Source organism: Protopterus annectens, chromosome 8.part0, assembly GCF_019279795.1.
Source record: "Protopterus annectens isolate FY-2018-M chromosome 8.part0, PAN1.0, whole genome shotgun sequence".
NCBI lineage: Eukaryota > Metazoa > Chordata > Ceratodontiformes > Protopteridae > Protopterus > Protopterus annectens.
The window spans coordinates 795,769,102-795,794,735 of record NC_056741.1 but is presented as its reverse complement, the minus strand read 5'-3'; the positions used below and the strand labels follow the sequence as shown (position 1 = coordinate 795,794,735).

Genomic DNA, 25,634 nt, shown 5'->3' with positions numbered 1-25,634 from the left:
GCAGTAAACTGGAGATTCTGCAAAAATCTGCTCAATTGAGAGGTATACATATACACACAGTGGGGAAAGGGCATATTACCCAATCTCCACTGTACAATGAACAAAAAACATTTTTTTCAGACTTTGCAGGTTCAACCTTTTGTTGTACAGATTGTTTCAATGCTTTGTGTTTTTGAGGAATGATTCTGCTCCCTATACATATATGTATATGTATATATACATATACACACACACATATGTATATGGAAATCTGTTGTTTTACAGTAACAAATCATATTTTGTATTAAGTCCTGCTCTGCTAAATCAAAATGACTGAAAAAGAGACTTATGTAATGAAGTGCAAAACCCTTTCTCCAAGAGAGTTTTTTTGTGTGGGTCAAGTCCCTCAGCATCCCCCATAACCCAACTAATGTGCAAGTATGAATGCACCTCTGTACACATACATATATACAGGTCTACACACACACACACACACACACACACACCTACACGTACGTTATATATATGCTCTGTGTGTTTGATTGTAAATTTGTTTTGTTACACTGAGCATTTAGTTGGATGGTTTGTTTTGTCGAACTGCTAGGTCATCACAAGATACTGGCTTTTTTTTTTTGCAGGATCACTACATAATGAGGAGTGGGTTTTGGCATTTTCCCCACTGTTCTATGATTTTGGAGATGATATAATTAGCTGGGAGAGTTGGGGATGCAGCTGTTTGTGTACATATAGTTAGCAGGGGTGCTTTTTTGATTTTTCGATTATCTGAGTTTCAGCCATTTGTAGTCAATGCATTCCATGCCAATTTAGTGACTCAGCGATGTAGTGTCATATTAGTTTATGGCAGTCAAAAATCAAAATGATCAGAATAAATATACTAAAAAAAGAATATCAAGAAAGATGTGCTAAAAACATGTATCCTTTATCGAGCAGACAAAGCCAGAGACAACAGTGAAGGCGACTTTCCAATATGTTTGCTTCTTAAGCTGCAGTGCGCATTCCACCTTTGTTGAAATTTTACTGATGAATTCTGATAGGAAGAAGACTGCTTTGCATCTCAGCAAACTGGTTCTTTTACTGATGATTATGACTTCTCACCATACTAATGTTGGGTGCTACAAAGCAGCAGCTAAGAACAAAATTACTATGAGACTTTTGTTTCGTTAGATGACCATTAAAATCCCTTCACTATTTCAAATGCAATAACTGCATTGGAATGTGCCTACTCCCAAAGGAAAAGCAGTTCTCTCTCACTGGGATAAGTCAGCTTTTTTGTCCACTTACATAAAACAGTTACAAAACACCTAAGCCAACATAGGTTAAGCAACTTCCATCAAGTTAATGTTTTAGAAAGCCAGTACCTTGAAATACAACATACAACTGCTTTTACCATACCTCGCTGCTAATAATGTTTCTATTGTTGACAGGCTTTCAGTTCAGAATAACTTCAGATATACTAGTTGCAATTTTAGTGCTAACTTAGGTTAAGGAAGCTAGAAATTCTAGAAGACCAAAGTGAAAAACTCAAGATCAATACAAAAAAGATCAAGTGTGGGGGGCCTATAACTTTATTCACTGCAAACAGATCTTTAACCTTCACTCTCAACATATAAATTGCACATTTCGGGATACATTCAGATCTATATGCTTAAATAAGTGTAACATTATCTACGGAAACACTAGCTTAAAAAGCCAGAACTCAGAAAAGTGGAAACTACATATTATAAAAGAAAATTTGAATGTAGATGACACTGAAGCTGCCAATGTTGTCTCACAGTGACTACTTCTACAGATTACTATTTGGATGGAGTACCTTCTGTGCAGAATCTTTACATGCTCCACATGTTGAGTATTTTCGCCAAGGCTCCTGCCTCAAATTTCTTCCCACATCCTCTTGCACATGCATCACTGAACTGGCAATACTGCAAAATACCCGAAAGTGCATGTGTGTGTCCGACTACGAACTGGCACCTTTGTCTAGCACTGGTTACATGCTTTATACATGTTACTGTCCATGATAGGCTTTGGCTTCCTTACCCACAGTCTTAAATAAACCTGATACCAAAAAAATTAACGACTTTTACATGAGATAAAGTACCTCACATACTGGCCAACATACTGATGTGAAACATCTGCAAAGATGTACAGTATAAAGGCTTGCATCATCCTGCTTAAAAGCTTAATTTATGCTATGGAAAGATTAGCAACCACAGTAACAGACTCAAAAGTTGGTAATTTCTTTGGGTTAATGGCTGGCTTCTCGTTTGTTACTCATTACTTTTGATACCGTCATGCTGTAAAAAAACATCCATAAGACTTCTATTAACCAGTCTCACTTGCACAAGAATGGATATAGTGCTGTAACTACACATCCTGGGGAAGAAAGGCACAAAGTTAGATAAAAAAATATACTTAAAGGACCTAGGACATGGGCATGTACACTGTGATAACTGTATAGCTGCATAACTATATGAGTAGACTCCAATGATTACAGCATGCTAGCGGCATCAGTTCTGCAATACGTCAGAAAGGCAACATTTCCAGTTCATTCCTCCTATCAGTTAGGCTCACCTTTTTAAAAATCATCCCAAAACAGGCCGTTTAAGTAAAAAAATAAAATAAAAAGATTATGCAATGTCAAGAATCAGTATGTTTAAATTTAAAATAGTGTGGAGGAGTTAAAGTCCATGAAACTTACAAAGCTTCTTATTCTAGCATGTGGATGGGAGGGGGTTTTGTAGAATAAAGCTAACACTAAAGTTAATGCAAACCACATCAGACTGGTGCATAACGAAAAACAGCACACTAACTCCATTGCAAGACTTCTCCTTCCTATTTTTATATAACAATGATATTGATATTAACCAGTTCAGTGAAGTACTGAAAGTTATGCAAGGTTTTCTAACAACAATAGAGAAGGTAGAAGCGTTAGGTGAGGGAAGTGATACAGCCGAATCCACTTGGGTGAGTTTCGATCATCCTCCCTCTACTCACCAAAAATTTGTGGAAACGCTCATTCATGACCCTGAGTTAACAACAACACCCTACCAGCACAGACTTGATGGTCAGCACTTTAGCCACTCTTACATGACCAAAAAATCTTTGTAGTGCACAGTTTTTATATCCCCGTTAAAAACTTCTTCAGTCTGTCAGTCTTCTTTTTCACAACTCTCCCTACCCCAAGCATCTGAAAAGGAGATCAAATACTGCCTCTTACACAGTATGTTCCTAATACCAAACATCCTTGAGTTGACCAAGGTAAGACTGAAAATGCACCCGACCACTTTGAAAGAGGACAGGCTGCAGTCAAACGCCAGTGAGGGTGGGTGTTAAGTACGACTCACAAGTCTGGCTGCAAAGATGTGCAGAAGAGTTAGTATTTGGAAAAATCAGTCTAAAGAGAAAGACAGGGGAGGGGAAAGTGCAATACAAGTCTCATTTCACCATAACTGACTTCGGGAGGAAAACGTCTGCTTCTGGGGCATGTCTGGGTGATGCTGCAGGTGCCCTTGGTAAACTGTACATGTACACTGCTCCAATTACAAGTCCAGCACCAACAGTGAACAAAATGTCTATGTGGAAACCAAAGAGGTAGACTGACATTACTGTTGAGACGATGATGGAGATGGAAGTGGCAAAGCCTTTTAGGATGTTGTCAGCGTACTTCACAACTACAGCCACTAGGAGTCCTCCAAAAGCCTGGTTAAAGATTACACACCAAACAAAGGGGGTGTAGCCAAAGAAAAAACCCTGTGTAGCTATACGAACGCCATCTGTTGTCCACATACCAAGCAGGCCTAGGATGGTCCCAAAAATTCCAAGCTGCACATTCCGTAGCCAGACTGAAGCAGAACTTCCTTTCAGAATCTTCTCAAAATAAACACCAGCAAAGCCAGAAGAAAGGCATGATATAATGACTGCCACCAGGCCCACAAAGTAGCTCTGATTTTCACTGCGAACAGACTCCTTTCCACCTTCCTGCTCAACTTGTACAACGGCTACTCCTGTAAAGAGGATAACAAGTGATATCCACTGCAGGTGAGAGAGGCTTTTCTTCAGCATTAACACGGAGAAGATAGCTGTTGTCAATATTTTGAGCTGGTAAGTGACCTAAAGTGAAATAAAGAAGACATTTGATAAAGTCTGTAATAAAATCAAGAACACTGAATACTATAGTACCCCTTTCGCTATTTCCTTAGCTTCTAAGCACAATCACAGATTCAAAATAACAAAAAAACAGTCTTTGTCATGCAGTATCTATCCATTCAAGTTACACAGATAAGTACTGTAGCAAGACGTTCCCTGAACAAGTCACCAGGTCACAGTGACAATATAAAACACTGGGTTCTGCTTCCATCTGGTATCTAGCAAGCACTTCATAAAATTGCTAGAAATCTCCCATAACAAATCAGACGTAAGCCTATACACAAGTGTGGGCTGCTCCTGCTGGTCACTTTTCCCTGAAGGTCAGCTCCAAGGGTGTCCTCCTATGAAACCTGTAAATATGTAAATAACACCGCTTATAGAAAAAAAAAAAAAAAGAGCACAGAAAAAAGACGGGGCAAAGAAGTCTTGTATCTGCAGAAACAGAAAAACAAAAAATGGAGGATGGCATACTTTTTTAAACATCTTTATTGAATTATCACTCGAGTGCGGAAGAGAGGTGAAGAAGAGAGAGTACAGGCAGGATGGAGTGGGTGGAGAAGAGTGTCAGGAGTGATTTGTGACAGACGAGTACCAGTAAGAGTGAAAGGGAAGGTCTACAAGAGGGTAGTGAGACCAGCTATGTTATATGGGTTAGAGACAGTGGCAGTGACAAAAAGGCAGGAGTCAGAGCTTGACGTGGCAGAGTTGAAGATGTTAAGATTTGCACTGGGTGTGACGAGGATGGACAGGATTAGGAATAAGTATATTAGAGGGTCAGCCCAGGTTGGAAGGTTTGGAGACAAAGCCAGAGAGGCAAGATTACGTTGGTTTGGACATGTGCTAAGGAGGGATGCAGAGTATATTGGGAAAAAGATGCTAAGGATGAAGCTGCCAGGTAACAGGAAAAGAGGGAGGCCTAAGATAAGGTTTATGGATGTGGTGAGAGAGGACATGCAGGTGGTTGGTGTGACAGAGCAAGATGCAGAGGACAGGAAGAAATAACAGTTGATCGGCTGTGTCGACCCCTAATGGGAGCAGCCGAAAGAAGAAGATTGAATCATCACTCGTAACATAGGGACATTTGCATTTTTATAAAAGTAATCAAACTGTATCAAGATCGCGTTTACAAACATTTTACTTCATGTATATTGCTACACATCATATAAACTAAGCAACATTACAAAAATTATTTTAACCAAATTAAAAGGCATTCTCTCAGTTATATGGTACAGACAGAACTACAGAATTGTTCTATTTCAAATGATATCTAGAATACAGCCATACATTTGACATAAGTACCAATCAAAGCCAAACAAGTATGAAGACTGGCGTCAACACGTTTATAGAAGACACCATAGTTCAAATGAGCGGACAAGGAGATTAAATAACAGATGCAGCAAGTTGCATCTGTAAAAATGTTTAAATAAAAATTAAGAAATGGTAGCATTCAGAAGGTGCTACTGGAAAGAATGATTCCCAAGGGGACAGTGACCTGCAGTGCTCCGTGGTTAATTTTACGATTGTGTGTTAACTGCTACTGTTGAAAGACTGAAAGTAGTACTACTCTGACATGAAACAAAGGGTAAACATATCAAGCAAATGGAACAAAATAGTCACTTTATATACATCTTAAAAAAAGCAAGCGAAGGTGTACACTAATTTGCAAAACAGCCAGAGAAATGAAAACTAGACTTTACATGGCGAAAGGAAGTATAAATAGCATGACAAAACAAACAGCACCCAGAGATAACTATGAACGATCTATACAAAACAGTGCCAACAGGCTGAGTGGGCTCCATTCACGTATTACCAAAATAAGCTTAGTCGAAAGCAATGTATGCAAACTAGACTGAGCCTAGTGGATAGTGTGGTTAAGCAAGTTGTACTTTGACACCATTACTGTGTAATCTCAGAGTTAGTATGTTTAGAGTTGCGATGTTATAGGAGGTCTTGTCCCTTTGCAAAAAAACTGCCTTTGTATTTTGCTTGTGGAACTGGGAAGTAAATATATTTTTTTCATCATATTGTGTTCTGATGAAGTATCTTATTTAACTAGCAAACTCAACTGAGGGAATCACAGTATACTAGTACAGAAAAGTATAGCCTGGCAAACAAAAGTTGATGCAAATACCGTCAATGTACACATCAGCAGACCTAGAATACCATAGGTATTGTATCTTATTCTCGAGGCCCAGACTTTAAAAAGACAGTAAGAACATAAGTAATATTTTGCAAAAAATACTACACTATATCATGATACGCAGCAGAAACCTATGATTAAAAGTTATATGGAAATGACTCCTTCAGTCATTGTTAGTGTCTTGTAAAAGTTAGTGATTTGCCGACGTTTCTAAAATAAAAGTTATGTACTCACCATAAACTGTGCATATGTGTTGTTCATTTTCATTCTTTCTCAACATATAGGTCTCAGATCTGACTCTGCCGCTCTCTCTAGATTCTGGGATATGACTCTTAAGCTCCTCCCTTTATCCATAATGCCCCTGACCAGCGCATTATCTCAGATAGAGTTTGCTGCTACTATACTGTCATTGAAATATAAATGTTATGATAGTACTGAAGAAAAGGTGACACAGTTACAGAAAAGGGGCTCAAACAGGAACTCTGGCTCCTAATAAAAATCTTAGCAGGTCACTCCTAAAGGCATGGATAGGGGGAAGGTGGGGAATGGGGGAGTTGAAGAATGAAAATGGACAACACAGATGCATAGTTATGGTGAGTACATAACGTTATATCCGATGATGTCATTTTCATTCATTCCTCAATGAATGGGACAGAGTCCACAGCTACAGTAACCTTGGGTGGCCCTCATGGAAGAATGTTCTGGAGAATGGCAGAACCAAGTGCAGCCCTGTTTTTGGAGCCGATATCCAACTTATAATAAGCAATAAACGTATGAGCACTGGACCAAATGGCAAATGCACAACTATCAATACAAGCTCTGGACAAAAATCAGGTAACATACCCACTGACCTAGATGAATGTGTTTTTAGTTGTCTTGGCAAGGTTAACACTCTTAAAGAGTAAACAGAAGAAATACAATCTGTGATCCATTTCGCTACTGCAGTTTTTAAAACTGGTTTCCACAATGTATTCATGGTAAATGAAAACAAACAGTTGGTCAGTTTTCCTAATTTCTTTAGTCCTATGAAGATCCTATGAAAAGGAATCAACTCCTTAGAAGAAGTCAACAAATAAAATGTTTCCACTTATTAGTATACACCTTATGTGTAGACAACTTCTGAGAGGAAGACAAAATACGCAGTACTCTATGGGAAAGCTTGGGATTTCTAGCCAAAAAGGGAATTTGGAGGAACTATGTGGTCAACTTTAAATACTGAAGGTTGGGTTGGCCCAGGCCTGCCAGCTGAGAAATTAGATCTAGAATGGGATCCAATGCCCATGGGGGGGGGGTACTTCAGAAGAGCCTAAGGAAGAAGGACCACATCTGATGGGGTCAAAAGGGGACAATGAGGATTACAGACACTGCAATTAACTGCCTTCCGAAGAAAGATTATCAGCGGAGATGGGATAGGTGTAAAGGAGTCGTGGGGGCCATGCATACAGAATAGCATCCCTGGGTGGCTATCCCTGTTGAGGGACTAAAACAAAATAGCTGCTACAGCTGGTGTTGTAATGGGAGGCAGAGATCACAGCATGGAGTGCTGCAGTGCCGAAAAATCTGAGCAGCCACTTTCACAATCAGGGATCTCTCAAATTATGTGCTAATATGTTGCGTCTCCCTGGGATGTGCTTGCAACCAGAAACTGCCAAGACAAAACTGTCCATTGCCAAACCCTCATGGCTTCTGACAAAGACAATATAAATGGGCTCTTCTTTTTTGTTCAAGTACCACATCACAGATATGATGTTGGTCTAAACTGAAATCACACCCTGAGGAAGAGCATCCTGAAATGCCTGAAACACCAGCATGACCACTCATCTCCAGAACTTTAATATTAAGATTAGCTTTAGTATTGAACCAGTTCCCTTGGACAGTTCTCTCCTTGAAATATGCCTCCCAGTCCAGAAGAGAGGTGTCTGTGGTGACCATGCCTAGAACAAACAGTCTACCAGCGGAAAACAAGGGAGACTCCAACCACCATCTGATTTGCTTTCAACAAATCTCTGTCAGTACAGCTGTAAACTCCATCAGGTGTGTTGGAAAGGTCATTGCACTACCACATCTACTACAGAACCCTTACTTAGTACCTCTCGAGGGGAACCAAGAAATGGTGGCTTCCATGTACCCCAATAGCCTAAGAACTAGATGGGGGGTTCAGACATGATAGTAAAGCACTAGCAAGACACCGCAGGGCTGACACTATGGAAACTGGCAGCCTTGCAATCTGAGAAACTGTGTCCAGGTGGCAACCTACAAACTCTATTGACTGCAGAGGAAGAAGAATGGATTGCTGATAGCGGACTGTGATTTCCAAGAAGCTGCACAGCTGGAGTAAGGTGTCCCTGACCCCGATTAACAATGCTCTCATGGCAGCAGTTAGGAGCCAACCTTCCAAGTAAGGAAAAACCTAAAAACTCTTGCAGTCTGAGTCAGGTTGCCACTACTGACATACACCTGGTGAACATCCAGGGGCAGTGGTGAGCCCAAATAGAAGCACTTAGAACTGATTGTGACTGGCTCCCAGCTGGAAGCACAGAAACCTTCTGGATTGCCTCTCCCATCTTTATATGATGGTAGGCATCCCTGAAGTTGACTGAATGTATCCAATTACCCTACCTCAAAAGAGGTAGAAAGGATTGCACAGTGACCATCCAGAATTTCGTCTACTTGACAAACCGGCTCAACCACTCAAATCCAAAATTGGTCTGAGGTCCTTGTTCTTCTTTGAAACAAAAAGGAATCTTAAATTAAGCCCAGATCTGCACTGGTCTGGTGGGACCCTTTTGGATGACAAGATTTTACAACTGCTTTTGGAAGTTGATGGCTGTAGCCTCTCTGACAGGGTGGCATGTCTGGGAGGTGCTTCAATTTCAACTTTGAAGTATCTAAAAATAGAATTGTATAGCGTCTGGATACGACAACACCCAAGTGTCTGAGATGGCCTCCCAAGCTTCGGGTGCAGAGCCAAGCCCCAAGAGTCAGTCGGACAATCCTTCAGAGCAGCTGAAAGGGCTTCCCAGTGAATATCCACAAAACCCCCGATTTTGTGGACCATCCCTGCCAAGTGGACTACGTCCATTGTGGTTACCAACTCTGCCACTGGTGGAACCCCTCGGGAACAGCTTCCTGGAATGACTGCTGTATGTTCCTAAAGACATATTTTCCTTCTTTCTGGTTCCTAGAAAAGGTCCACTGAGGGGTATTAAAATGCACTTCCATGGCACATGGCATTTTCTCATCCTGCTCACCCCTGGTCAGAGCGTATCCTTAACCTTGGGGCTAAAAGAGAGGAGCCAAAATGGGGCACTAATAAAGGATGCCTTGAAGCAATCTGCAAAGTTACACAGCCTCATCCAAACATGGCAATGCCGGAGCCAGCGGTTCAGGATGTGCCATTAACTAAACTGGACAGCAGACTTATGGACATGTTGGTAATGGACTGGAATATGGACATCTCAGTCTCCAAGGTCTTCTGAAATTTCAGAGTTTGCTAAGTCTTCTTTACTCTTGATACTTCTGAGATGTTATTCCCCTGATATCTAGTCAACAGTGCTAAACAGTTCAAAGCTCTCAGTACAAAAGTGAGAAGAATGTTTCCCCAGTCAGTCTAATGCCAGGGACTCCTTATTTGGGGAATGGACAGAGGAGCTATAGTCTGAGATCTCCTTCTTAGTGGCTGTTGACACCATGACAGCATCCAAGGCTGGACCTCTATGCCAATGTAGCTGGTTCTTTGGGGGGGGGGGGGCTCATCTGACTTTTTGGGGATCAGTTCCACAGTATCACACTCCATCCACGCCCTCTAAGACACCAGGGTTAAATAAGAGTGTCTGGAGTAGGAACCACCTAGGATGTAGATGGGATGTTCCCGAAGGCTTCCTGAAACAATGGCTCCTCAGGAGACTAGACTTTGGTGGACCATCCCCCACACTGACACAGCAGCTCCGAAAGGTCATCAAAAGAATTGTCCTCATGGGGGATTCTGGGGACTTCTCACCTTCAAGGTCAGTGCCCTTGGTGAAGGACTCCTCTGTGGAGTCCAGGAGCTTCCTCTTCCATCACCTCTTGACTGAAACCTCCCACCATGGGGAAGCAGCACAAGGCAAGGGGTCCTAAAGAAAGGGCAGACTGGATGCCACCCAGAATGAGCTGTCCCAGCAACAGGTTGAATCAATTTATTTTATTTATTTATTGATATTTGATTACCAGGAAATTCTGACCGAGCAGAAGCCCATATTCAGCGGAGGCATGGGGAGAAAAGCTCCAAATTATTACAAAACATTTTAAGAATAATAATTTTACAACCTTCAAAAATAAAACAAACCTCTGCAGTTTAAATAATTATAACAAATTAGACATAATATAAAAATACTGGTTAAGAATCAATACAAGTTATATGACAATCATTTAATATTTAGAAAAATTTCAGACAGTTTGCAGAGAAATTAATGGCAAGTCAGTCTAATACAACCAGGAATTGCAATATGAAGTGAGGGAAAAACAGGCTTAAGGTATACTTACAGAGAATGTCAAGGAAGAGAACTTGATAGAGGTAAGGAAGTAAGTAAAGAAGGAAGAGTAAGGAGGTATAAGGAATGAAAAGGTACTTGTTCACATTTAGGGATATAGTTATCCTGGTTTTGAGCAAGAACAGACGGAGGGTATTGCTTTGATGGATACAGGTAGGGAGTTCAAGGCCTTAGCAAACTTGTACAAGTACAGATAATGCCCATCAGATCTGATAGGTTTGTAGACAGACAGGAGTTTTTGGTCACTGGATTGCAAAGACTGACTGGAAATATAGTTGTGTAGAATGTTTTTTAGTGTTGGACAGACAGAAGGAAGCTGGATAATTTTATAGGAGGTAAGAAGCTGTGTATATGTTAGCTGCTGAGGCAGTTCTAATCAAGTTAGGCTTTTCGGTACTATACTAGAACCTCTGAAAGGGGTATTTGCTGCAAATTTAGCAACTTTGTTATAGCATTGTTCAAGTTTTAATTTTTGTGAAGTCTGGAGGTTAGTAGGGATGTGAGTGCCATAAAGAAGTGTGGGGAGGAGATAAGTAATGGCAGGTCTAGTTTTAGTACTGTTGGAGAGAATATTTTTGGCTCTGTACAGCATCCCTAGTTTTTGATGTTTTTTTCTTATGCAATTTTGTATAAGAAAATTGAATGAAGATTGTCATCCACTATCACCCCTAATACATTCCTGTGAGAAGCATGTGCACAGGCACAAATGACGAGGGGGGGGGTGGGGGACAGCAGATTCCAGCTGCACCTGACCACTCCTTCTCCTGATAGGAGAAAATCCTTTCCACAATGTCAAAGGCGGAGGCAGACTCCGAATACCCACAGGACACACCAAACCCAGAGGCTGTTCTAGCACACTCCAACGTCAAGACTGGAGACAAACTATCCAAAGCAGAAGCCCCAAATGTGTGTGTGTGTGTGTGTGTGTGTGTGTGTGTGTGTGTGTGCATATGGCGGGGGGGGGGGGGGGGCGGGGTGACCTCAAAAAAAGCACACACCAAACCCAGAGGCTCCTCTAGCACATTCCAACATCAAAACTGGAGACAAACTATCCAAAGCAGAAGCTCCAAGCATGTGTGTGTGTGTGTGTGTGTGTGTGTGTGTGTGTGTGTGTGTGTGTGTGTGTGTGTGTGTGTGTGTGTGTGTGTGTATATGGGGGGAGGACCTCAAAAAAGGAATTGAACTTGACCCAGACACACCTGCCTCGATCCCTTGACACTGGGGCCCACTACGCTCCAAGATAACCAGAGGTAAGGAAACCAAAGTACGGCTTGATTGATTTCAGCGGCAACCTGTCAGATCAAACCATAAAGGAGGGAAGATGACATCAACAACTACGGAGTTTTGGGCTTCTGGTTGAGGACCTGAAACAGAGGGAATAAGGCCTAATTGCATTTGCACCTGTAGAAAGGACCTCATCAACTGTTCCAACTCTGTGGGTCTTCAACTCCCTACTGATCAAGACAACCAAACTGATGAAGCCACCGAAGGAGGCCTGGAGACCCGCCTACTGGACAGGGGCTCAAATTACTGGAATTGAACTGGAGAAGCTCAAATCCAGGGAGGAGAAGGGGAAGACTCCGAAAAGATGTCTACAAGGTGTAGGGAGAAAAGGGTGAAAAAGGTCTGCCCAATGGGGCACCTTTCAGGGAGGACACTAAAGGTGGGAGATGGAGCCCTCCTCGCAGCCTGTACCGAAAGAGATTGGTTTCGAGTGGTCGGAGCCGAAGCTGTGGGGGAAGCCAAAGGCACTGGGACCTTTAGTTCCGACAAAGCAGATGAAGTTGAAAGTGGGGGGGGGGGGGCTAAGCACTTTTATTCCATCTTGGCAGCCTTGGAGTCCTTACAGCTTTGGTGAGATTTATCCCCTTTGCAGGAGAAGAGGACTTTCCAGCTGGCAGAAGACCCTCAAGAACCAAGGTGGCTCTCCTCTCGGTAATGGGAAGGGATCAGAATGACTCAGACAGCACAAGGGGATTTCAAGTGAGCAACCCCTAAACAATGGGCTTAAGTCCTGGGAATGTGGCCAGCTTTGGATCAGAGTCTGATCTGATAACCCACAGGTTGAATCCAGATGGAAAAGATATCAGATCTACAGTTCTGGGCAGCATATCCTCATAATTCAAAAATTCTTCTGAGGTGAGGGTACTGTCTACTTAACTGCAAACTTTAACATGACAAGAAGTGAAGTACTTTGCTATATTGGCACCAAGAAGTATTTCAACAAAGTCTGAGGCTTTATCTTGCTCCTACTTCTTAACAGGCTAAATCAAGTCTGAAAATGGTGCCACACTTTTTTTTTTTTTTTTTTTTTTTACCATGCCACTACCACATAGCAGATGCCATTCTGTGCTATTTTTAACAACTAAAGGTTTATGCTCCATTGTACAAATAGTATTATACAAGCAGCTTTGATTGTTGAGTCACTTCTTACACTCTGTATTGGACCTATTTATGCATTTCACCATTAGGACTTACCTTTGGCTTTATTTATGTAGGACATGCAACCCAGTGGAGGGCATAATAAAGCACTCAACAGTTAATGGCTCTAATCCTATTCTTTCAAGAGATTCAAATTGTACAGTTACCCCACAACTGATTTACCTTGCAATATTCTACCTTACACAGGTTCAAGACTTCAGCACTCTAAAGTTCACAGAAAATGCCACTAAGTGCAGTAGGCGGATAATGGGTATGAAAAAGTAGTCCGGTACAAAAGACGAGCATAGTTGGAATAACAAAGTTACAAAGGATACACAGTGTAAGAACAGCATAGTGTATCTACATCCACATCAACTTACAAAATTAAAATTGGTCAACAAATGCAAACCACTAACACGCAAATCTTTTGCACTACTTACTGTAGGATGATGACACCATCAGTTCACGTATTACATTACTTAAACCTGGTTCACTGGTTCACGTCTTACTGTGGTAGGGTTTGGAAATTTCATGGCTTTAAGACCCACATGAATTCCAACTTTTGTTTTAAGTGGCTCATATCTACACAGGGTGTGTAGACTTGCATTTTAGGTCAATTATCAGGGCTTGTATATAAATAACAGTTTTCTACCTACTGTATGGATAGCTTCCTATACTCCTCACAGACTTGAGAGTAAGACGATTCTAAACAGTAATACACAACTATCTGGATGTATAAGACTGAAAAACCCATTTCCATAAAATCAAAATCACCATAAGAAGTGAGGATAGCGAATCAAAGATGTTATCTACTGACACACCTGAAGCAACTCTGACTAATGTGCCTTTAACTGTTTATCGACGGTACTCTTACAATATGAATGGGCACACATACGTTGCAACCGGCCATATTCCAGCTACTACTGAGGTTTAATTTCTCATCTGCTACTTTGACTATAAGGGAAGTGGAATTGTGTGGGTGTGTAGCCATAGCACTACAAGGACTACAGGAGAAACATTCTTGCAGTTTAATATACAAAGGTATCAACAAAAGGAAAAATATGGAGACAGTGCTTAATAAAACTTGTAAATCCAAAAGAAAAAACACACACTGCAAAAGGAGTAACTATGAGCACCACAATCCAAAACAGTCAGCATTCAGTTTTAACCCACTTAAACATACGGACATAAACACTTAACTAAAATCACTGCGCTTTCGTCTTTTCTTTAAATACAGACTTCATCAGATGCAAAAAATTAAACCAGTCATAACTAGTCCTTTTACATTTACACTATTAAACATAATTACCTTTAATTAATCAAATGAATTCCCCTGACTACTGTCAAAATATAAAATATATTTACAAGACAAACAAATTTCCGATTCATTAATAAAAAGTCCCCATCACAATATCAACAAAATTTTCACAGAGGTGGGGGAAGGGGAGAGGCAGATACTAACCCGTTTGAGAATGAATACGGCTGGTTTAAACGAAGGCACACAAGCACAGAATAGGACAATTAACACAAGACTTTAGGTACACCTACAGTAATTTTAACATTTAAAATTTAGTAATATTGAACATTTTAGTTTACTTTCTAAGGGGTTGAAGTTCATTCCCCAAAAATAAGAATGTAAATAACCCATCTTACAAAAGGACTAGTTTTGACTGGTTTAATTTTTTTGCATCTGATGAAGTTTTTGTTTAAAGAAAAGACTTCATCTATATTTATGGTCCATTTGTCCGTTATTTCCACCACTCCATCCATTCCATTTCCATCCATTCCTGTCCATGGTCCATTCCATCAATCTTCCATTCTCCTTTCTTCGTCCTTTCCATCCATTTCCCATTTCCGTCTGATATTCCACTGTGGCTTTCTCCATCTTCCATTCCTCTCTCATTCCATTCCTCCATATCTTCTTCTCATCCATTTCCTCTTCCATTCCATCCATCCTTCTCCTTCCTTTCCGTTCCTTTCCATTTCCATCCTTCCCTTCATTTCCATTCCATTCCTTCGTTCCATTCAGATATTTATTCTTCATTCCTCCCTTCGTTGTCCATTCATTCCTCCTATCCATGTCCATTGTCCCTGTCCATTCCTGATTCCATTCTTTCCTTCCTCTTTCCATTCCACCACTGTCCATTCCGTTCTCCACTGGTCTTTCCTTATTCCATCCATTTCCGTGTCCCTCTTGTCCTCCATTCGTCCATAAGTTATTTCCTCCTCCTTCCGGGCTCCTTCCGTCTTCCGTCCTTTCCTTTCCTTCCTCTCGTCCATGTCTTCCTCTTTCTTCCTGTTCCGTCCTTTCCGTGTCCACTCCGTTTCCTTCCATATACTATGGTCCGTTGGGCTCCACTGTGGGCTATCCGTGGTCCATTCCGGCTTTCTGTCCATCTTCTGTCCGGTCCTGGGGCTATCATTCTTCCGTTCCTCCATTCCGTCTTCTATTTATTCTGTCCATGCCTCCGTTTCCTCCCTGTGTTTCTTTTCCGTCGTCCTTCCGTGTCCTTCTTCCTCCGCTCCGTCCCTGCTGTCCTCCTGGGTCCATCCGCTTTCCGTCCTCCATCCTGTGTCCTCGGGTCCGCTCCTTCCGGGCTCCTGCCTCCTGGCTCCGGTCCATTCCGTGGATGCCTGTCTGCTCCACTCCACGTGCCTTTCCTCCACTCACTCACTTTCCACTCTCTTTCCTGTCCTCTCTCTCTTCCTTCCACTCTTCCATCCTTCTTCCTTCCTTCCTTCCTTCCCTTCCTTCCTTCCTTATTCCTTCCATCCTTCCTTCCTTCCTTCCTTCCTTCCACCATTCCTCCACTCCTCCACCACCTCCACCACCTCCACCACCTCCTTCCTTCCTCCACCCTCCACCCTCCACCTCCACCTCCTTCCTTCCTTCCACCTTCCTTCCTCAGACCCTCCTTCCTTCCTTCCTTCCTTCCACCTCCACTCCTTTTTTTTTCACCACCACCACCTTCCACCACCACCTCCACCTCCACCTTCCTCCTTCCTTCCTTCCTCCACCACCTCCACCCTCCATTCCATTCCTCCACCTCCACCTCCTTCCTCCACCACTCCTTCCTCCTTCCTCCTCCTTCCTTCCTTCCTCCACCTCCGTCCGCTCGTCCTCACCCTCCGTCCTTGCCACACCCTCCTTCCTTCCTCCTTCCTTCCTTCCTTCCTTCCTCCACCACTCCTTCCTTCCATTCCATTCCTTCCTTCCTTCCTCCTTCCTTCCTTCCTCCTTCCTTCCTTCCTCCTTCTTCCTCCTTCCACCTCCACCTCCTCCACCTCCTCCACCTCCACCACCTCCACCTCCTCCACCTCCACCTCCACCCTCCACCTCCACCTCCTTCCTCCTTCCTTCCTCATCACTGTTGTCCATCCATCTGTGCATTCCTTCCTTCCATTCCTTCCATTCCATTCCTTCCTTCCTTCCTTCCTTCCACTCCTTCCTTCATTCCTTCCTTCCTTCCTTCCTTCCTTCCTTCCTTCCTTCCACCCTCTCTTCCTTCCTTCCTTCCTTCCACCTCCACCACCTCCACTCCTCCATTTCCTTCCTTCCTTCCATTCCTCCACTCCTCCATTCTTCATTCCTTCCTCCATTCCATTCCTTCCACCTTCCTCTTCCTTCCTTCCACCACCTCCACTCCTCCTTCCTCCACCTCCACCCTTCCTTCCTTCCTTCCTTCACTTCCTTCCTTCTTCCGGCTCATTCCTCATTTCGGTCAGTCCATTTCCTCCACCACTCCTCCTCCACTCCTTCCTTCCATCCACCTTCCTTCCTTCCTTCCTTCCTTCCTTCCTTCCACTCCACCTCCACCACTCCTCCACTCATCCCTTCCTTCCTTCCTTCCACCTCCTACTATCCTGATCCACTCCTCCTCCACCCTCCACTCTTCCATCCATTCCTTCCTCCTTCCTCCACCTTCCTCCACTCCACCTCCTTCCACCTTCCTTCCTTCCTTCCTCCCTTCCTTCCTTCCTCCACTGTTCCTCCACCATTCCTTCCTCCTTCCTTCCTTCACTCCTCCACCTCCTTCCTTCCTTCCGTCCATTCCATTCCTCCATTCTTCCTTCCATTCCTCTTTTCTTTTCCTTCATTTTCCTTCCTTCCTCCATCTTCCTTCCTTCCTTCCATTCCTTCCATGTTCCTTCATTCCTCTACTTCCTCCTTCCTTCCTTCCTTGTCCTTCCTTCCTTCCTTCCTTCCTTCCTTCCATTCCTCTTCCATGCCATCTCAGCGTGCCCCCTCCTCCCTCCTCCTCTCCTTCCTCCACCTTTCCTCCACCTTCCTCCACCTCTCCACCTCTCTCCTCCTCTCCACCTCTCCTCCACTCCTCTCCTCTCTCTCCTCTCCTCTCCTCTCCTTTCTCCTTTTCCTCTCACTCCACCTCTCCACCTCCACCTCCTTTCCTCTCCTTGTCCACTCCGTCTTTCCTTTCCTCCACCTGGGGCTGTTTCCGTCCTCGGGGTCTGGATCCCTGGTCCGGTCCTTCCTCCATTTCTTCAGTTATCCGGTGTGTGCTCAAGTGTCCTCTCGTGGGCCATCCATCCTGGATGTCCGGGTCCTTCCGGGTCCATGTGTGGGTCCTTCCGTTCGGCCTGCCTGTGTCCTGGGATTCTCATTCCTGGTCCTGGGTCGGCTGGGCCTCCGTATTTCCATTCCGTGTCCATCAGATCCGTGGCTCGTTCCTTTTCCGGCTGCAGATCTGGGATTCCTGTGGCCATCCTGGATCCGTTTTCCGCGTTCCGGGTCCTGGTCTTCGCTCACTGGGCTCGTCTGGGTTTCCGGGTCGTCATTCCGTCCGTTCCTGGCTCTGGTCGTGGATCCATGATCTTCCGTGTCCGTTTCGTTATTTTCCGTTGTGCTGGGTTGGTCGTCTTCCGGTGTCCGGTTCGTCGGTCCGGGATTCCATTTGTTCGTTCGGCCGTTCCATTCCGTCCGTTTCCGTCCGTTCGCTGGTTCCATCCATTCGGCTGGTTTTCCGTTCGTTTTCGTTCGTTATCCGTATTTCCGTCCGTGGCGATCCATGGGGCTCGTGTCGTGTCCTGGATCCTCAGACTCCCGTCCGGGGTCGTTTTCCTCGTGGGATGTCGGTTCAGTATTGATCCTTCGGTTCGGGCGTGGTCCGTCCTTGTTCCGCTGCGGTGTCAACCATCACCTGCTGACCTGCAGCATACTCTCTGGCTCAAGCATTCCTGTCATACCAGACCTTTTTCTGCTGGTCGCGCCTGCCAGGTTCTCCTGGGCCAAGCCTATGAGCTCCCTAAGCCTTGTCCTGATGTTTAGGACATGTGCCACAACAGACTCCTGTGGGATTCACATACACCTTCCCACTCATCGTGAATCAAATTTAAAGGCCCTCTCACCCTATGCCCATGCAGCAACTTAAAAGGTGAAAAAATGCAGATTCCTGGGGTTCCTCTCTATAAGTACACAGATGATGGGGCAAATATTCTTCCCACTCTCTCAAACTGGTCAGCAAATGCCTGTAGCATGGTCTTTAGCATAGAGTTTAACCTCTCAATAAGTCCATTAGTCCGGGGATGGTTGGGGGTGGTCTTCAGGTACTTCAGTCCACAGTGCTTCCACAGACAAGACAGCAGGGTCTGACATGAAATTAGTACCTCTGTCAGTGAGTGTTTCTCTTGGGAAACTAACCCTGCTGAAAATCTCATAGCATTTGCCATCTTCTCTACCTCAATGGAGAACAATGCACCACATCAGGGTATCTAATAGTATTATCTACTAACACCAGGATATATACTTCTTCCCTGTGGAATGTGGGGAACTCAGAGGCCCCACAATATCCATAGCTATGGTCTAAAATGGCTCATCAGTCACAGGCAAAGGCATCAAAGGAGCTGACTGTTTCCTGCCTTCCCTACTTTTTAGCACTGCTCACAGGTCCTGCAGTACCCTGTTATATTCCTTGCAACTCCAGGCCATTAAACGTTTTGCATAACACGTCTCTTGGTATGCTTTATGCCCATATGACCTGCAAAAGGAATGTCATGGGCTATGGTCAGAAAGGCCAGATATTAGTTTCTAGGCACTGCCAACTGCTGTATTAACTCACCCTCTAGCCTTCCCTCATGGATCCACACTCTGTACAGTAACCCTTTGTCCCAGTATACAGACTCCCCTTTTCCTTGTGAATCAGTTGCCTCCCTAGCTACCTCCCTCAAGCTTCACAAAGTAGGTTCAGAGAGCTTATCCTGTCTTAGCTCTAACTTTGTAACTCTTTCCAGCTACCCTTCCACAGAAAGTATGGTATCCTCTGATAAGCGGTGCCTCACTGTCAGCCTGGGTACTACCACTCACCTCTTCCCTGCCAGTCACATTGTACAAAGAACATCAGTACCTACCAGAAGCTGTGTCTCACCTTCAGGCTCACTGCAACATGGTAGCTCCCTCCCTGAAATAGCCACACCACCAGCTCTGGCTTAAGGTGTGGTGGTGTCTGTCTGGGTCTCCCACAGGCTACCAGACCCACATATGCCCGTCTCCAAGCCTGACTGCATGTAACTGCATGCACACAAGGAACTGCATTATCAAAATCATTCCCTATCAGGACAACTGCAGGGATATCCTCAAACACACCTACTTGCTTGCTTCCTTTTCCACCCTCCCAGTCAAGGTGAACCCTGGCCAAAGGCATTTGGAATGGGGTCCCTCCTAAAGCTCCGACTGGAATGGACTGCCCAAGCAAGTACTCCTCCTATTTCACCACTGCAGGCTTCACAATGGTTATGTCAGAGGTTGTGCCACTATTAACAGTGGCTTGCTTTCCATCCACTAAGACTGGATATAAACTCTTGATGATAGTTTGTTACCAGACAACTTACCATTGGCATACTGTTACTTCCACTTGCTGGCTCCCACATCCTTTGTTCCCACATCCTTTGTTCCCCACCTTGCCTCCATGGAATGTATATGTTACATAGCCCCACTGGTTACATTTAAATATGTAACCCTTGATTCTGGCCATGTACCTTAATCTAGTGGCTTCCCCTGTTACTGGTGGACTCTGCTGGGGTGGTTTAGGCTGCCCACATGGGTTAACTTACATCCATGTGCAGCACTGGGCATCTCCTTCCTGTGCAGTTATGCCCTGCTTGCTAAGTAGATTTCCCTCTTTTCCCCAGCTCATATGCAGAGTTGCACTCTCCATCTGCCAAACAGATTCTCATGTCCTCAGGCAAAGTGCTAAGGGCTTGTTCCCTCACCCACAGGTCTGCCAGCCCTTCAAAAGTGGTGACCTGACACTCACCCACCCATGAAAATAAGTGCTTAACTCTGCAATATAATCACACACACTTTCACCTGCCTTGCATCTATGCTCCTGAAACTTTTTTCTGTAAGTCTCCGGTATTAAAGCATTCAAGTAAACAGCATTTTACTTTATCCTAATTTAATCAATATCAAACAATTTAGAAACAGCAGTTACAGCTTTACCATGGAGTAAGGGGGTCAGAAACCGTACCCAGAGCCCTTGGTTAACCATTATACTGTTTATATACTCCCTTAAAATTATCACCCTCTGTAAATTGTGAAAGAAATTTACTGACCATTATTGTTTCTGGGGTTTGGTTATTCCCTTCCCCATTACCTCCATGACCCTGGTGAAGAGTCATCATCTCCCTCTCATGTTGATACTGCTTCTCATTTTCTTCAGCCTCCAAATGCTGCAGTCTTTCTGTTGAGTCTAATTGCAAACATTTGGCCTCCAGTACATCTCTAACTCCAGATGGATTTTTAAGTCCTGTGAGGAAATTTCTGAGGGCTGCAAATTACCATCAACAGACTGGTTATCCACCTGGTTGCTGGCCTGAGCTGCAACTAAGGCTGAAATAATATCCTCTTTAGTCAGGTTGGCATACACCAGTCCTTTGGCTTCACACACCTTGGCCACCTGGTTCTTTGTCAGCATGTCATAATCCTCTGCCAACATCTTTGCACGTTTTCCCTGACTAAACTAAATTAACAAAAAAATTAAATAGAACCTTTGTGAAATGAAACTCTGAATGTTTACCTTTGGGCTGCTTGACAGTATCCCTTTAGTGATAACTGCTAACAGGCTACAAAGGTTCAAATAATATCCAGACCACTGCTCACCAATATGAGAAAACCCCACTCTGGGTCAGTAATGAAAGAGCCTCAATCCTCACCTCTGACACCGGAGAGGGACATTCACGAACAAAAATAAGACTCACCACTGGCATAGCTGCAAGGTTAAGTCCTCAGCTGAGTGTCCAAGCAGAGTCCTCCATCACCCTCTCTGTGAAACCAGTGCTTCATGTCCCTGCTCCAAGTTGCTGACACACACACACACACACACACACACACACACTGATATTCAATTTTCACAGACACACCCACACACACCTGGGAAAGGCTGTCACAGATTACCCACTCTAACATTGCCCAGACTATAAGGTAGATTTACTGCCACCAGTCAATTACTATAAGGATATTAAAAAATGTCCACTTATACTGGATGAAATTAATATTAATCAAATAGTAATGTTGATCAAACAGCAAGGCTTTCAAGAATGGCCAGAGTTATCACCAAATAAATATATGCAAATACTCTCAAAACTTACATATTTTCTAAAAGGACCAGCCACAATGAGAGGTTTAAATCTATTTAATAATAAAAGAACATGAAACATACTAAATATCTATTTATAGTAAACACCAGAGTTTCAGCCACAGGAAATATTAAAAACAACATGTGGACACGTTCAGACGGTTACAGAAAAACAATTCTTCACTAATCTCACTATGTTTTCCTGACTAATCTAAAGAATACTATTCCCTGGTTCACTTACTAGAGCAAGCAAGATGAAATAGGTGAGGGATCCTTCTAACTTAGGTTTCTAAAACAGAGTGCTAAGTCTGACTGGGAGACTTCCCAATATAACATTTAATTATTATTTCTGGGATAGCTTACAGAATGACATCACATCTAGTCATCTGACTCTGTTTCCCACAATATCACCAACACTAAAAGCTACCAGGATTTTAGCACTTATGTGTTATTATACACACAGATAGAGCTTTGCTCAGATCTGCTGCAGCTCATGGAAGTCATAAAACAATTACAAACCTCTACCCTTCTAGAGAAGGAATTAGTTCCCTGCTAGAGACAATACAGAGAGTTTCCTAATACTTTATTTCACAGACATTTTGTCTCTGGCTGCAATCAGAACTGCAAGATACATATTCATGGCCTAATTTAATTTCAAAGTTAGTTGGGACTGAGATTAGCCTTGTCTCTTCCAGTATCCTCTGTTGAAACACACACATTTAATTCAGTTACTTTACAGTCAGGACTCACTGTTGGGACATTTTTAACACAAGCAACTTCACAAATACATTTTCAGCACAAGCATAGTACAGTTGTGTACACTTACCATAAATGTAGATGTTCAAGTGTATTCACTGTTGCAGTCATTACATTTGGGTAATCTGCTGGCAGGTTGCCCTCAGTCGGCCTGATTAACAAAGTCTTGGGTCCTGCGTCGGTTGTTGTCCCTTCTTCCATGACGTCAGGGGTATAAAACATGCAGCTGACGCCATTACATCAGTTTTTTTCTTGCCCCAGATGTCAGGTGCTCCCCAAATGGGGAACAATACATATATATATATATATATATATATATATATATATATATATATATATATATATATATATATATATATATAAAATATAAAACACAAAGCATATACCTCCAAACAAAAGCAATACACCATAAAGGCTTTTAATGATAGTAACAGAAAGGAGAGGTATAGTTAGAGAAAAACAGGGGGCTGGAGGGAGGGTAACCAGGACTGCAACCGTGAATACACTTGAACATCTCCACTTATGGTAAGTGTACACAACTGTACTATGTTCTTCGTGTTTCACTGTTGCAGTCATTACATTTGGGTAGAATCCCAAAGCTATGGTTGGGAGGATGGATTTATACAGCATTAGGAGCAGTTATAAGGCCCTGCAGGACAGCAGTGGCAAAGCCAGCTCTGGATTTAGAGAAGAGAGATAAATGGTAATGCTTGGTGAACGTATGAATTGAGCTCCAGGTAGCAGCTTCTAGAATGTCTCTGGTAGGAACCCCTCCGAGAAAAGCTGCAGAAGTAGATGAAGCCCTGGTGGAATGAGATCAGATCCCCTCTGGGACAGGTTTACCATGGTGCATATAGCAGAAACGAATACAATGGCTTATCCATTTGGAAATAGTCTGCTTTGAAATAGCCTTTTCCTCTGCCCCTGCAGCAAATGCCACAAATAGTTGTTCAGATTTTCTTAGAGATTTTGTCCTGTTTAAGTAGAATCTTAGTTGTCTGTGTAAATCCAATGAATGCAGAATCCACTCATCCTTGTTCTGTGGATTGGGGAAGAAAGTTAGCAGATGAATGGTCCGATTAAGAGCCACACTAGATACCACCTTAGGCATACAGGATGGACTGATCCTGACAGCCACCCTGTCCGGGTAAAAATTAATGAAAAGCTCCACTGCCATAAGAGCCTGTAGTTCTGAAATCCTTCTAGCTGAAGTGACTGCTAAAAGAAAAGCTGTTTTCCAAGAGAGAAATTTTAGGTCCGCCATAGCAGATGGCTGAAAAGGAGGTAGAGTGAGTTTTCCAAAACAAAATTGAGGTCCCATGCAGGAGTTGGAGCTCTCCTGGGAGGTCTTCAATTTTTGGCTCCTCTGAGATACTGCTTTAGCAGAGGAAGAGAAAAGAGGGGAGGTTCTGTGTTGTAATGAGCTGAAATGGCAGAGGCATGGATTTTTATGGAAGAAAAAGGCCCTTGTGAAGCATCTCAGTTAAGCATTGCAGAATCTGAGGAATATTGGGCATTGCTGTGTTTATTCCATGCGCTTGGTTCCAGGCACATAATCTTTTCCATTTGTCAGCATAAGATTTTCTAGTACTAGGCCTTCTAGCCTCCAAAATGACATCCATCACAGGTTTGCTGAGAGATGTAAAAGGTGAAATTAGTTGATTAGCCACGCTGCAAGATTCAAAGTTTGGAGCTGAGTGTGCAGAATTTGTCCAGCTGATAGTTTTGGATGACAGTCCCTTGTTTTGGTGGCAGGCCTAAGCCCACCATAGGAACTCTAGCTGCAGGCAAGGTATGATAGGAATCATTGTTTCCAGGCTGTGACAATGTTGACTCCATAAGCTTTTTAGGTACCATTGAAGATTCCTCATATGCAGTCTTGCATATGGAATTAGAAGAATGCAGGAGGGCATGAACCCCAAGGCCTGCAGAATTTGCCTTGCAGATAGATGGGTTTTTGTGGCCACCTGTTTGAAGTAAGTCATCAACTGAATTTGCTTTTCTGGCGTAAGGTAAGTCATCTGGGCAGTTGCATTCAAGCTTGCACCCAGGAATGTAATTTTTTGACAGGGTACCAGTTGTGATTTTTTTCCATTTATGGTGTACCCTAGACAAGTTAGAACCCTTCTGACAAACTCCAGATGTTTTAGAACAGTGTCCTTGTTTTCTGCCTGAATTAGACAATCGTCCAGGTATGGATAAATTTGAAGATTTCTTTGCCTGCAAAATCCAATTACTGGTGCCAGGCACTTTGTGAAGACCCTGGGCACAGTAGATAAGCCAAAGGGCAGTGCAGAGAACTGGTAATGCAAGTGAGGCATTTTTTTGCAAGATTCCCTGATTGGGCTATGCAGGTAAGCCTCTTTTAAGTCTAGAGTTACCAACCAGGCATCTTTGCCTAGCATAGGTAGTAACTGTTGTAGAATCAGCATCTTGAATTTTGTAATGTTCAGAAATGTATTTAGAATGGATAAGTCCAGAATTGGATGCCATGATTTCTCTTTTCTGGGTACCAGGAAAAGTCTTGAATAGAAACCTTGTCCCTTTTCCTTTTTTGGTACTGGTTGAATAGCCCCCATATTCATGAGGGACAGAACTTGTTTCTGGGCCTCTGCCCACTGATTTGGCGGCGGATCTGGCCATCCGTTTGGGAATGGCAATGTGCGGAAATGAAATCTGTATCCCTGGGATACTACATTTAAAACCCATTTGTCCTGGGTAATCAGTTGCCAGTTTCGTGCATGAAGTCCCAGTTTTCCCCCCAAAGGGGCGGCCAAAAGATAAGTGCTTGCTGATTGCAGTGGAAAGTCATTGAGGCTGTTTACCATAGGGAAGTGCCTTGTTGCTTCCAGATTTGGAGGTGGAGGCACCCCATTGCTTTGTTCTAAAAGATCCTTGCGACTGAAACCTGGAGCCTTTGGAATGTCTGTATTTGACCTGAGCGGCTCTCGTGGGTACTGGAAAGGACCAGTTCTTAGTAGGCCAGTGCCTACTAAATCTGGGTGGCTGCACTTGTAAGAAATCTTTCACAGTTTGCATAGATTTAGCTTG

General features: G+C 43.3%; 1 protein-coding gene across 1 annotated transcript in view; it reads right to left on the bottom strand.

The window, feature by feature from the left end:
• Positions 1-1,542: 1,542 nt before the first annotated feature.
• Positions 1,543-25,634, bottom strand: part of SLC35A2 (solute carrier family 35 member A2) — a 447,872-nt gene continuing 423,780 nt past the window's right edge. The window contains exon 4 of the mRNA XM_044080264.1: positions 1,543-4,107. Within this exon, the coding sequence (XP_043936199.1) occupies positions 3,433-4,107 (675 nt within the window). The 3' untranslated portion in view covers positions 1,543-3,432. The remainder of the gene's footprint in view (positions 4,108-25,634) is intronic.